This window comes from Callithrix jacchus, chromosome 14, assembly GCF_049354715.1.
Source record: "Callithrix jacchus isolate 240 chromosome 14, calJac240_pri, whole genome shotgun sequence".
NCBI classification, from domain to species: Eukaryota; Metazoa; Chordata; class Mammalia; order Primates; family Cebidae; genus Callithrix; species Callithrix jacchus.
In genome coordinates, this window is record NC_133515.1 from 113,565,536 (window position 1) to 113,579,795 (window position 14,260).

At 55.8% G+C, this 14,260-nt stretch overlaps 1 protein-coding gene across 2 annotated transcripts in view; it reads right to left on the reverse strand.

Moving 5' to 3' along the window:
• The window catches only part of TPO (thyroid peroxidase), a 94,239-nt gene that overhangs the window by 22,953 nt on the left and 57,026 nt on the right, over positions 1–14,260 (reverse strand). For both annotated transcript variants that reach the window (XM_078350050.1, XM_078350051.1), the window contains exons 7-10: positions 12,034–12,555; positions 7,458–7,716; positions 5,908–6,078; positions 810–1,047 (exon numbers count right to left, since the gene is read on the reverse strand). In XM_078350050.1, the coding sequence (XP_078206176.1) occupies positions 810–1,047; positions 5,908–6,078; positions 7,458–7,716; positions 12,034–12,555 (1,190 nt within the window). The remainder of the gene's footprint in view (positions 1–809; positions 1,048–5,907; positions 6,079–7,457; positions 7,717–12,033; positions 12,556–14,260) is intronic.

Consider the following 14,260-nt stretch of genomic DNA (forward strand, 5'->3'; position numbering starts at 1 on the left):
AATGGGAGATAAGAGTCACACTGGGGAAAGGAAACGAGGCTGGTCTGTGGCAGGTGCACGCTCTGAGAAGAACACAGCTCCCTTAGAGCAAAAACCTGACCTAGGCACAGTGACTACCCAAAACAGAGAGAGCTGGATAGCTGGGGATGTTTTTAACAGCAAAAGAAACGTTTTCCCACTGTTTTTCTGTGTGTTATTCCAAAATCTTACTGCTGACATCCTGTGCACCTGCTTCTGTGGGGGTACAGACTCCGTGTCAGACAGAAACAGGACCTGGCTCTGACCCTCTCTGGGACAAACCCCCAAATTCTGGGTTGAACCTTAGGAAGGAACAGACAGGTGCGAGGCTGGATAGCCAGATCTCAGCTTTCTGCTCTGGGCGGGGGTGGGGGCAGGAAGGGCTGTCCAGCCCAGGGGCATCTATGAGCCCTGGGCACCACCTGTGTCTGCACCTGAGTCACTGCCATCTCTGCGCTTCCCCAGACATTGTCAGGGGGTGGGATGCAGCTGCAGGCCATCACCAATGTGTCACAATCTGTTTCTGTAGGCGCCTGCTTGCTCTGTGGGTGGATGCGTGGAAAAATCAGCACCGTCTCTCATTCTCGGTGCTCAGCACAGGCTGCGAGCTTCGTAATTGCTTCATTTCTATAACAACACTGTCCTGCATTGGAAGCCATGGGTGGGAGGAGCAACTGGAGCAAGGCTCTCTAAGAGCTGAGCTATGGAGCCAGGATTTGAATGCAGGCCTGGTTGGCCTAGAACCCACACTGACCACCCCTCTGTGTAGAACGTGAAGGACAGGTACCTACCAGTCACCATCCCGCAGTGCCTTCATCTGCTTCCCAATGAGACAGGCAAACAGGGGACCTGTCCGGGCCCCAGGGAGGAAGTCTTCAGCTAAGCCTCCCAGCCACACATCGATGTTGTCAGGGTGCTTGTACAATTCCAGGATCTTGGCGGCCACGCTCCTGCTGGCGATGGCCACGTGCAGGTCAGTGGGGGTCTCCAGGCGCGGCAGGCCACAGAACGCCCTCCACGCATTGTAACCTGCACGGGGAAAGGCTACAGGGTTTCTCTCCAGACCTGAACTTTTGTTCAGCCCACCTCACTCACGCTGTGGTCCACAAGACAGGAAGCGTGGCCTGGCAGAGTCCCGTCTCAAGCCAAGGCACTGCCCGGCCATTTGCCAGGCTAGGATATTCCAGCTCGGGCGTCAGAGCTCTTCTTGCAGGGTTTGCTCATAAAGGAGCTGGAGACAGCAAGAATGCTGAGTCCAGGGCGTCGAAGGGGACTCCTGCTATGGCCCAGCCCGCACTCAGTTCTTGCCTCTACAGAGCATCCTCCTCAGAGTTCACTCCCACAGTGACATCAGGGGCACACATAGAAGCTAGCATGCCCTCCCTCCTCCTGCCATCCCTCCCTTGGGAAGGGCATACACAAATATCTTTATCTGTCTGGCCAACCATCTCCATATTGAAGACTGGAGATCTTTTCTTGTTGCAACCCTGGTGAGTCCCCGGCCTCTCTCATCACTCCTCCACCTTGCTGACCCACACCTGGGTCGCTCCCTGCCCAGCCCCATCTGTGGTCTGGCTCCGTGGCTGCACCTTTGCCTGATACGCACTTGCTCCCCCTTTTGTGCCCCTCGCTGTGCCCCCCTCCTCACATCCGCCTTTGACCCTCATCCACTCCTCTTGGTTCAGCTGTTGCCTCCTCCAGAAGCCCTCCCTCCTGCAGGCTGGGTGACCCTCACAGCCCGTGGCATCTGATCAGAGTGTCGCCCAGGGCCTCTGCTGCTGTCTTTGCTCATCCACCTGCCCCGTGCAGAGCTTTGGCTGTGACTGTGTCTGCTTCCACCCTCAGCACCCTGCCCACCACAGGCTCCCGGTGGAAGTCCCAGACAAGTTCACACATAGCGACATGTGAGCACTGGGCCGGTTCCCCAGGGGCAAAGAGGCTTTCAGGGGGCACAAAGTCGAGCCTCATAGTGTCTTGTGTTTAGACGAAACAGAACTAGGAGAAAGAGCCAGGCATCCTCCAATGAGTCTGGGGAGGGGAGGCCCATGTGATAAAGACTCTCAGAGTCAGAGGGTGGGAAAAACTTGGAAAAAGACGATTGGAGGAAAAGACAAAGCGAAGGAGGAAAGCAGGAGTGAGATTTAAAATCTGAACTTTCAGAAACTGCTGTCAGGTGCCATGGACTCTCTCTTAAAGGGCAGCTCCCTGATTCACGGTTGGGAGGAACAAGTCACTCCTGGGCTCCCAGGTCACCCCCCTTGGCTGGCCCCGAAGCCCTGGTGCTGCTGCATGCCCAACAGTCCCCTGAGCCCCCGTGAGACGGTGCGCTGCCTCTGCCCAGCTCCTGCTGTCTGTGGTGGGCTCTGCCGCCCTGTGATCTGCAGGAACCACACTGGTTTTCTGTCTCCAGATGCGCCATCCCAGCCTCTCATCAGAGCCACTGGGAGGAGGTGCTTTGCCCCCGCCAAGAGGCCCCTGTGTCTCCCACCTCAGCACCTTCAACAACATTTCCTCTTTGCCATGCAGTCTGCTTTACCCAGACCATCCCAAACACACCCCGCACGTTTCTCAGATCCAGTAACAGGTCACCTGGAGACACTGGGTTTATACAGAAAACACAGAGGCCCGTTGCTTGCCACAGGGCTTGGGGGACAGAGCAGTAATTTCATTAAATATTTGTTAAAAGAATGCATTCATTTTCAGATTAGTCAAAAACCAAAATAATGAGTGAATTAAAGCTCTAGAATGAGGGAGAAAGTTTCTATATAATCAAGTTAGACCACTGTCAAACTGTTTTAAGTAGAACAAAGTAATAGAAACATTTCCCATACCCGTGGGAGACTGATATTTTAATTTTAAAACGAAACAGCAAAGTTAGGAGGGTGTTTTCCTTTCTTACTGCTCTAAGAGGAAACACATTTGCAACTTTTTCCAGCTCTACAGGGAAAATGTGCAGAGGCCTGGGCAGGAGGTAAAGGCAGGAAGTGAGTCAATCTCATCGCAGCTCCAGAGCCCAGAGCAGGGAAGAATCAACAGCAATCTCAGCTGTCCCGGCCTGTGGGAGACGCTGCAGAAATGGGAATGTGAAGAAGATTTGGGGGAAGGTTGAACATTTTATATTCCCTGTAAAGCACAACAGGATTTCAGGGCGTAGTGAAAATCATTATCCCAGCTTAGCTTGCTGTGACACGAGCCTTTCTCTTTCATCCAATTTAGCCTCAGATCTAACTGATCAAATCTACTGAAGCTGCTGCCACGTTTGTGGCCTTTCTGGCGCAGCGACACGTCCCATTGCTGGAATTCAGACGTGGGGAAGTTGCCTCCACTGTCTGTGCTTCAGTGTCTCAATCCATCTTTTAAAAAGTGATTGCAGCCCGGCCTTCAACCGTGGCACCCTCTCTGTGCCACCTCTGTCTCTCTACAGAGAGCTAACACATGCAGTGGGCTTCGAACTGCAGGCCACAGGGACCCACACGTGGCAGCTCGTACACTGCTGTGTCATTACGACCTGTGCTCACACCACACACTCTCATGTGTGCGACTCCAACACTCAAACGTGAGGTTGACTCTACTGTCCTGGCACTCGGGAGAAAGTGAGAATGCACTTAATTAAGAGATTCATCCAAAATTGAGCACAGGCCCAAGCCCAGGTCTTCTGAACACGAGTTGGGCTGCGTGCTGGTCTTACTCCTTGTTCCCTTCCCACAAGCCCTTCTTTGCTTGTCAGTGTTTATTTGCCCAAACATTCATCATTCATTCATTCATTCATTCACTCACTCACTCAGTGAGCATTCTGCAAGTGCTGTTCTGTGCCAGTCAACGGTTCTGGGTGCAACCATAGCCTCACAGCCCTGAGACACAGCCCTTCCTCCTGGACTTCTGTTTTACGGGGGACCCACAGGCCAATGGGAATGTGGGTTTTTGCCTTTGGCTGCATTTCAGTTGGTGAAAAGTAAAGCAGAGGAGGGCAGGGGTTGTTAGAGCTGGGAGGGGGTCGCTCACTCTCTGATGCTGTTAGCTCGGGAAGCCAGCAGCGGGTATGTGAGGAGATCAAACTGTGGGCCTGAGCAGGGTTGGTAGCAAAGGGGGCCCCAGCCAGAGTAAAAGCGTCTGCGGGCATGTGTGCTGGGTATGTGCTGGGCATGTGCCAGGTATGCGCCAGGCGTGTGCTGGGTGTGTCCAGTATGTGTGGGCGTGTGCTGGGTATGTGCCAGGTATGCGCCAGGCGTGTGCTGGGTGTGTGCTGGTGTGTGCCGGGTGTGTGCTGGGTGTATCCAGTGTGTGTGGGCATGTGCTGTATGTGCCAGGTATGTGTCAGGCATGTGCTGGGTGTGTACTGGGTGTGTGTTGGTGTGTGCCGGGTGTGTGCTGGGTGTATCCAGTGTGTGTGGGCATGTGCTGTATGTGCCAGGTATGTGTCAGGCATGTGCTGGGTGTGTGCTGGGTGTGTCCTGGGTGTGTGTTGGTGTGTGCCGGGTGTGTGCGGGCATGTGCTGTATGTGCCAGGTATGTGTCAGGCATGTGCTGGGTGTGTACTGGGTGTGTGCTGGGTGTGTACTGGGTGTGTGCCGGGCGTGTGCTGGGTGTAGGAGGGTGTGTTCGGGCTGTGCTCCCTGAGCTCTAGTAACAAGGAAGCAGCTGCGTGTGGTGTGCAGGGAGCACAGGGGACTGTGTGCACTACCCTGAAACACGAGTGCCCCTTCTGCATCTTCCCAACTCATGTTTGGTCCCAGATATTCACAGCCTATGTGGCTGCTGACCCCAGCCCTTCCAGATGCCCTGCTGAGGAGGACAGGGATGGGGAATGCCCAGGGACAGGGGAGGGCCCAGGGACAGAATGAGCAGGACTTGCTGGCACCATCCATCTCACCTGTCACCCACACATCAGAAGGGGCCCTTCCAGCTCCCAGGGGCCCTCACCTGTCACCCACACTTCAGAAGGGCACCTTCCAGCTCCCAGGGGTCCTCACCTGTCACCCCCACATCAGAAGGGCACCTTCCAGCTCCCAGGGGCCCTCACCTGTCACCCACACATCAGAAGGGCCCCTTCCAGCTCCCAGGGGCCCTCACCTGTCACCCCCACATCATAAGGGCACCTTCCAGCTCCCAGGGGCCCTCACCTGTCACCCATACATCAGAAGGGCACCTTCCAGCTTCCAGGGGCCCTCACCTGTCACCCACACATCAGAAGGGCACCTTCCAGCTCCCAGCTGCATGGAGAGGTCAGCGCTACACAGGGAGTAAGCGGTGTTGGGGGATGGGGCCTGTGCAGGGGCTGCAGGTCGACCAGACAACCGAACCCCTAGGAGCCAGGGGAGGCAAGGCTGAGGCGGACCTGAGGTCAGGGGTGCAGGAACTGAGCAGGCTGCAGGGTGTGGGCCGGGAAAGTCAGGAGCCAGGTGGGGTATGGGGAGCACGGGGGCTGCCAGCCTGAGAGGAACAGCCACTCCCGCCAGGGGCCAGCTTGGACCATTCATTGACAGGAGTCCTGAGGCGGTGGAATGACCTCTGCAGGCCCTGGGACGCCGTTTGGGGGAGGAGAAGGGGAGGGGAGCACCCTAGCCATGCCAGGAGCTTCCCAGGACACTGGACGCAGGCCTGCCATTGTCTGCTCATGCAGTGCCTCCTCCCTCGGCTAGGACTGGCTGTTTCTCACCGCCCAGCTCACAGGTTCCTGCGAGGCTCAGAACCACCCTCTCTGTGCCACTCTGTCTCTAAGGAAAGCTGGAAGTGGCCTCTTAAGCTGAGTGAACCGGGGCCCTCAAGAGCGGCTGCTTAGAAGGTTTGCAGATGCGTTTTACTTTCAATCAGTCTCCCTAGCAGCAGGTTCCTGCCTGGGCAAATCCCACAGCAGCGGTGTGAGGCAGGCAAGGGAAGGAACTGGCAGACCTGGCAGCCCGTGGTCCCGGCCCCTCTGCAGGTTGATGGACGCCAGGTCCAAGGTGCTGGAATTTGACAGCATGAAGAGCCTTTCCGTCAGCTCCTCGTTCATCAGCTGATCCTGCAGCTGCAGTTTGGCTGGTCTTGCGAGGAGGCCTCGTACTAGCGGGTCCAAACCACCTGCAAACACCAGGCAAAGGCAAGGACAGTTCTTGGCTCCGTTCTAGAGAAACAATATCTCAGTCTTATCCTTAGCAAATCTTCCTGTAAGTTCATGAACTCAGCTTGTGTGACTCCAGACTTTCCTGAATGTCCTCAGGACGCTGCCCTTGCTGGGCTGACACTGACAATGTGGCTCATGGGGGATGGACCCTCAGAAGGAAAGAGGTCTGGAGGAGGAGCTGCCAGTTTTTAAAGCTTTTTGTTTTATTTCTCAGCAACAGAAAGATTACCAAAGAAAGAGAAGCATTTGCTGAATTCTAACATCCAGAACAGTGAAAGGAAGGCACGGCTTAGCTGAGGGAGTGGCCAGGCTGCCTGGGGACCACTGTTCCCGTCATCTCCAAAGGCCCCATATGGAAACAGACCCCACCGCCCGTCAGGGACCCTCCACCTCAAAGGCGTGTGAACCCACAACTGCATGACATCAGAGTCTTTAAAGAGTCAGTGTGGCCTCAGGGTGCCCCAAAGGCACAACTCAGAAAACATGATGCGTGTCATCCTGGGTGGGTGACCTGGGTGTCATCAGAGGCCAGGCAGCTGCGGAGGGCCAGGCGTGCCCACCTCTCTGACACGCTGTGCCTGGTTCAGCTCTCATCTAAGCAGGTACTGCTGGACACACTGCAGCACCTCACCCTCCCCACTCCCCGCACCGGGAGCCGTCAACTTTTGCGACAGGTTAGAAGCTTCCAGAAGGACACACAGAGTACTGGGAAAGGAATAGAAATAAAAAGTGGGGGAAGCTTAAAATTAACTTTTCCAAAAAATGAATTGGGAATCAGATGATTTGCTTCTGAATAGATAACTTCCAAAGGTAACCCATCATTAACATCCTAAAGTGATGGTGCTTTTCATAACCATAGAACAGTTTAGCCCTTAATTTTATTATATATTATATTTTAAATGGAGTTTTTTGCTCTGTCACCCAGACTGGAATGCAATGGTGAGATCTTGGCTCACCGCAACCTCTGCCTCGTGGGTTCAAGCAATTCTCCTGCCTCAGCCTCCTGTGTAGCTGGGACCACAGGCAGCCACCGCCATGCCCAGCGAATTTTTTTTGTATTTTTAGTAGGGATGGGGGTTTTACCATATTGGCCAAGGTGGTCTCAAACTCCCGACCTCAAGTGATTCACTGCCTTGGACTCCCAAAGTGCTGGGATTACAGGTGTGAGCCACACTGCACATGGCCCCAGTTTAGCCTTTTAAAATGCTTTAAACACATTTATTTTCCCCATACATATTAAAACCTTGTGTAGGATCAGCACGTGTGCTCACACGGAGAGAGTCATCGAAAGAAGGGAGCTCTCGTGGGACCAGCCGCAGGGACCGCGTCCACTCACCCCCTCGGAGAAGTGTCCAAGGGCTGAAGAATGCCTCATGCAGCCACAGCGCGGGCAGGTCAGGGTGCTCCTGGAAGTCAGCGTCCAGCCTCCTCACCCGCGGGTGGATCGTGGCATGGCCGAAGCGGAAGGCAGCCGTGGAGAACACGTTGGACACAGTGGGGTTGGCAGTGGAGTCATAGCCTTCGTAGGGACCCACGTACTGCCGGAAGGCCTCGGGTCCCAGGATCCTGGGGACGTAGTCCCTCAGGGTGATGATCTGCGCAGAAAGGAAAAGCATCTCAGTGAGGCCCAGGGTATCAACAGAGGGTGGCATCGAGCGGCTGGGGACAGAAGCACCATCCTTGACGTCCCCAGGGAGCTGGACTTTTGGCCAAAGCCGAACTTCCCAGAAAGGTCTTCTTGTTGATTTTTTCATGGATATCCAGGAGGCACATGTAAAGGGCTACCTAGAGAGCCTCCTTCCCAGGATGGTGCTGCAGCTGGCAGCGCCTCTGTCCAGCCAACGACAGTCACCAGGCCAGGCTGGGCGGCTCGAATCCTGGCTGGATTGACAGCGGGGAGCAGTTCCTCTTTCTAGAAGGCAACAATAATACCGAATTCCTAGAGCCTTTGTTGTATGGCACAGACCTCTGTCAGCGGGAAGCTACAGGGCAGTCATGGGGTCTGGAAATTGTGATTTTCAACGTGGTCCCAGGAGAATTACGTACAAATATCCTACTTTCAGGTTTCACAGTGTTTCTTTCAGTCAGAAAAAGCAATGTCAAATTGTTTTGGTATTTAGGGGAGTATTTTGGTCAATAAGCCACATCAAAATGAAACATAATAGGAATAACTCTATTCTACAATATGAATCTTCTGTTTTAGCTTACCAGGTTAGGAAGGCATGCGGATTGTTTAAAAATAACAAATGTTATTTACACACTTGTACCATGTTCCCTCCAGATGACAGAATGAATTTCCTAAGCACCTAATGGCCCTTCAGGGAGACCAGGGAGAGCCGTGAGTCCCATGTGGCCTGGGCCTTCACAGAGGGCACACCTGGTCTCTGCTGTCCCGCTCTACCCCAGAGACCCAGACGAACGAGGAGGAAAAGCCGGCATCCAAATGTTTCCCAGGTGGGTTCCCATCCCTGCGCTGGTTCCTCCATCGGTGAGAAGCACCGTGTGATGGGTCAGCGTTTGAGAGGAGTTCGGATTTCACCGGGCGGGATGGCCTCTCCACCTCAGCTGCAATGTATGTGGCGTTTTTGAACCACACAGGTGTCTGAGGGTTCCTCCTAATGGCATGAGGAAGTGCTGCTCAGGCAGCACCTCTGTTCCCTGGAACATTCTTCTTCAGTGTCTTTTCACTACACTAGAAAGGAAAAGGCCTGTCCCTTTTCATCCCAGGGACTGAGGCAGTTTCAAATTCAAGTGCAAGCTATTTTAAGGAAGACACCTCTTCCCCTTCTTGCCTAGCTGAAGTTTGACTTGTGAGGCAGGGACGGCAGCAAGCACAGGCAGAGAACTCCTGCCGCCCGAGCCTCAGGTTCAGCAGCTCCACCCGTGCCCAGCCAGCTGCTCACACACAGCAGACCCACGCCCTGTCACCCATCCTCAGTGTCCAAGCTTGCCAGAGCTCTGAATGGTGTGTCTCTCCTCTTCCCTGCTTCCTCCCCATCTGACCTGACATATCCCCAGTAAGCAACTGGGCTCAGATCCTGCAACCTCCCCTGGGAGCTGTCGAGGTTGGGCAGAAGCACCCTTTGTTCTGACCAATGGGGCCTAAAAACTTGAATCTTGAGTCAGGTGCGGTGGCTCACACCTGTAATCCCAGCATATTGGGAAGCCAAGGTGGGAGGATTGTTTGAGTCTGAGATTGAGACCAGCCTGAGCAACACAGTCTGACTCTGTTTCTACAAAACATTTTAAAGAATTAAATGCTAGCCAGGTGTGGTGGTGCACACCTGTAGTCTCAGTTACTCAGGAGGCTGAGCTGGGAGGATTGCTTGAGCCCAGGAGGTTGAGGCTGCAGTGAGCTGTGATTGTGCCACTGCACTCCAGCCTGGGTAACAGAGGAGATCGATCTCAAAAGAAAACACTTAAATCTTGTGAGCAGCTCTCTGGAATTTTCATGGCAATTCTTCTGAAAATGGTTCTGGTATTTCTTTACCTGGTCGTGTGGGGGAAATGGCTGCTCTGAACTACTGGACTTGGTTAGACACAATACTATCAGACTGGGCATTGTCACTGACGGGTGCCCCACCTGTCCTCCACCTCCCAGGTGGGCCACATCTTCTTCCTCTGCTGGCAGTGCCCTCCGGAGGCCCCTTGTCCCCACATGGCTTCAGGCTGCTTCCTGTCTGCTCTCATCCCAGCCTCCGGGGTCCCTGCCACCTCTGCCAAAGCCTCCAGGTGCTGACTTGTGGCCAGTCTCCATTGCTTTGCCTTCACAACCCACCAGTGGGAATGACCGAAAGGTTCAGGAAAATGGTGGGCGTGAAGGTGACAGGAAGCCAGGAAGCCAGGACCCCAGCACCCGGGGAGGCCAGGACGAAGAGACCTGGAGATGCAATCCTTCTCACCAACGGTGGGAAACCTCCATGCAGCCCCAGGCACGGGCTCCTCTGAACCCCCCGACTCCCAGTTGCTCTCAACGTCCCCAGCAGGCTCCGTGCAGAACAATGTCACCCCAAGTTTTCTCACACATGCCCCATTAGTCCATAAGAGGCAGGGCTCCCATGCGTTTGCTGAGGGCGCCCCAGAGAGGGCACCAAGCTCCCCAAGGACTTGATACAGCTGGGCCTGGCTCTTGCTCCTCTGTAGCCAGGAGTGCCTATGAGGTTGCTGCCTATGGAGGAGGGGCAGGAACCAGGCCCTGCAGTGTAACGCACCTGGGCTTGGTCCACCGTGAGGCAGGGGCCTGGCCGTCCCTGTTGGGCAGGGTTCAGCCTCCACAGCTACCCCTGGATTGAGTATTATACCAAGAGATTTTGTCAGCCCACATAGGAGGCTTCTGGGGGGTGGGGCCGTGCAGGTAAAGGGGTCTGGGTGGGGCCACAACAGCACCCACTCCAAAAACTGCCCTTTCTCTTTCTTCCAGCCTGGGAAGCATGGCTTTACCTATCTGCTCCTTGGCTCTGGAACAGGATTGAGCTACAGCGAAGGTCAGCAGCCGAGTGGCTGAGGATGCAGGCCCTGCCCGAGATGTGGACCTGCCTCCTAGGATGGGGATGCCCAGGGAGGCCTGCAGTTCCTCCAGGGGCTGGTCCTGCCTCCACACGCATCCAGAGCAAAGGTTCTGTGGTCCCTGGACACCTGGGTCTGCTAGCTGGTGGCCGGGGCATAGGGGTCATCCGAGCCAGATGTTTGGGCGTCTTTGTTTTTTACCCTGTGGATCCCAACTCCATGCTGCCTGGACGGCCACCCACACTCCCCAGGGCTGGCCACCTCCCCTCTGCCCCTCACGCCTGTGCTGGGAAGGGTGTCCTTTCTCATTCTTGTTGTCTATAGGACACAAAAGATCCCACCGAAGTGAGCACCTGAGTGCGTTCTTGTTTCATGACACACCGCAGAGCAGCCAGGGATTGTGAGATTGAAGGGCAGTGAAGTCCAGAGCGCAGCAGGGTAGCTCCGGCCATACACAGCCCCCGGGCCTCCTTGGACAAGGCTCCAGCTCCTCCTCTAGAAGAGGATTGACTGCCCTTCCCGGCAGGCTCCCAGTGAGGACAGCACAGACCATGCCGAGACCAATACAGGGCCTGTGGCAACAGACACCCCGGGTGACTCAATATAAACAACCCATCATTCTTCCTAACTGCCCTCGGCCTGCAGAGTCAGGGGCTGCGCTTCACAGGCATGTAAGTGCTTTTCTCCACCACACAGTTAATAAAAGGCCAGCTTGAGTCTCCATTCAAGACCTCATACTTAAAAGAGACATAAAATGAAGGAAGGTTTCAAATAGACTCTCTAAGTGGCTAATTCAGTCTGTTCTTCATTCTCTGCACTGTCTCCGAAATACAAAAAAACCAGCATCACTGTCCACCTGCCTCAAAGTGTTGTTATGAGAATTATTAAATGAGTTAAAATCCGCAAAGCACGCACCCTGGCTGTGGGCACCAGGAAAGCGGGCTGGCCTGGCACCACTGTGGGACTAGGAAAGCGGGCTGGCCTGGCGCCATTGTGGGACTAGGAAAGCGGGCTGGCCTGGCGCCATTGTGGGACTAGGAAAGCGGGCTGGCCTGGCGCCATTGTGGGACTAGGAAAGCGGGCTGGCCTGGCGCCATTGTGGGACTAGGAAAGCGGGGTGGCCTGGCACCATTGTTGGGTGGCTGTCGTTGGTGTCTCGGTCGGATAATCACCAGCTGGCGGGCCGGTAAGCAGGTGGGACAGAGGGGCCGGGGAGGGCCGCCAGCGCCGCAGTTACCCCTGGGCGCCTGCACAGGAGCCCACGATGACCCTCCCCACGCCCACGCAAGGCGCCCACGACCTTGAGCTCACCCAGGTGGGCGCCCACGATGGCTGTGCACACGCCTGGGGCAGAGACCCCGTGACTCTGCGCAGCCACTCGGGGCACCCAGGACCACCCCGCGCACCTGGTGCAGGGCGCCCACGACCTTGCGCGCCTCCTGGTAGACGGCGTCCGCGCTCCAGTGCGCGTTGAGGGCCTTGAGCGCCGCGGCCAGGCGGTTGTGTTCCCGCAGCCACAGCGTGTGCAGCGCCGTCAGGGCGGGGACCTCGCTGGCGCGGCCGTCCCCGGCCAGGAAGCAGGGGCCGCGGGCCGCTCCCGGGGCGCCGGGTTCGGGCGCGCAGGCCGCGGGCGCGTGTGGTGGCGCGAAGGGCAGGTAGGCGCGGCCGGAGTCGCTGTGTCGCGCGTGGACGCGGAGCAGCCCCTCGGCGCTGGTCCAGTTCCGCAGCTGCCGCTCCAGGCCCGGGGAGCCGCCGTACACGGTGGACGCGTCCAGGAACGAGGTCAGCCCGTTCACCTGTTGCCGCGGGGGCGCCTCCGACAGGTTCCCGAGGAAGGGCGTGCCCGGCTCCCCAGTGCCGCAGGCAGCGGCTGAGCGGTAGAAGGGCAGGCAGGCGGGGCCCGCAGCTGGCCGGGCCTCCTCGCGGAGCTGCAGACAAAGGGGGTTCGGGGTCACCAGCGGTCCCCGCAAACGCTTTTCAGACTCTAGAAGCTGGAGGCTGCACCGCGCGTCCCTCTGCCTTCCCCTCCTCTCTCTGCGGGGGTTGGTCCCGCCAGCTCTTCCTCCCCCGCAGGTGTCTCCTGCTTGGAGGAGGCTGAACCCAGAGGGTGGAGCCGCCATCCTAGGAGCCCGCACCTCCCCGAAGCCTGGCTCCTGCTGAGACGGGTCCTGGCTGCCCCTGGAATCCCGGGTCTGGTTTTTCTCTGACTTTCGGAAGTGCTGACCTGTTTCTTTCCAGCGCCCTGGGCTTGGTTTAGGGGCACGGTGAGCCCACAGCTTCAGGGTTTTGTGGGCGTCACTGTTTAGTGTGAAGACAGCCAGAGGGGAGTGAGGAGACCCGGGGTGGGGGGGGCTTCCAGCCTGGCTGTCACCAGCTTCCAACTCCTCATCTGTAACATGAGGATCTAAAACACTTTTCCAGGTTTACAGGTTTCCTGGGAAGAGTCGGCGGTGCAGGATGCAGGAGAGCTCTGTGGACCACCGAGAGCAGGTGGCCTTCCCGGCAGGCTTCCTTCCTGGGGAGGGTCACGGGGCAGGGCCTACCCTGGGCCTTATCAGATTTAAGGGGTTAAACAGCAATTCCAGAATCACAGATCGGCAGTTTTCGACAGACCCCGAAAGAGGCACCCTTCCTGAAGATCTCTGCCTTCTCATCATAAGACATTATTACCAGTGAAAATAAGGGAAAAGCGCCTCTCAGGGCAAAGTGCAGCCCAGGCCCCAAGGATCAGGGAAGAACAGATGACCTGGAGTCAGGACGGGGAGTGCGCCCAGCCAGCCTGCAGCCCACCCGCTCCTGGAGTTAGCCCTCCCTGCAGAGCTGCGCAGGGAGACAGGAGGAGCTCCGGGTGGACTCACGCACGGGAGGTGCAGCGGAGAGAATGTGGGTGGGGGGAGCTGGCCTAGTGGTGAAGCAGCAAAGCAGATGCCCTTAGAACCGGTCTGGGCAGTCCCTGGCCTGCAGCTTTGCAGTCCAAGGTCCTGGCAGTCGGGGCAGCAAAGACGCCCCCACCCTGGCTCAGAGCCAGCACAGGGCCTACAGGTCATGCTTAGAAAAAAAAGTGCTTCCACTGAGAGCCCTCAGAGGCCTGCTGGCTCAATTGCAGGTCAGAGCAGAGGAGCTGAGAATGTGGGACCAGCAGGGAACCCAGGCAGGAGCTGAAATTCAGCAAAAGAGTAGGAAAGGCAGGAAAAGTGTGACAGTGGGCCTTCACTGCATGGTTTTATACAGGCCCAGCAGCCCAAGAATAGGAGGAAATAAGGGATTTAAATTGAAGAGTGCAAATAATAATAAAATTGCAAATAAATAGCAAGGAGCTACAAACTCACCTAATCACTGATTCAAAGAGATTCTTAGAAAGAGCTTAAAGTCTCTCTAGAAATTGATGAAAGGTTAGCTTCCTTGGTAAGAAAATTCAAGCATAACAGCAAAGTCTTCCTCAGAAGAAAATCTGTGCTCTTTAAATTGCTTTCATCAAAACAACAAAAACAAAAAAATTAAGTAGCTATTTTAAGAATTCAGTTAAGGAACAGAGAACTAAAGCAAAAGTAACTGAGAAGGTTAAATTAATGCATGCAGAAGTTAAAATTAACTCTGAATAAAAGAGCTGCTGGGAGGAAAACGCAAAGCGGT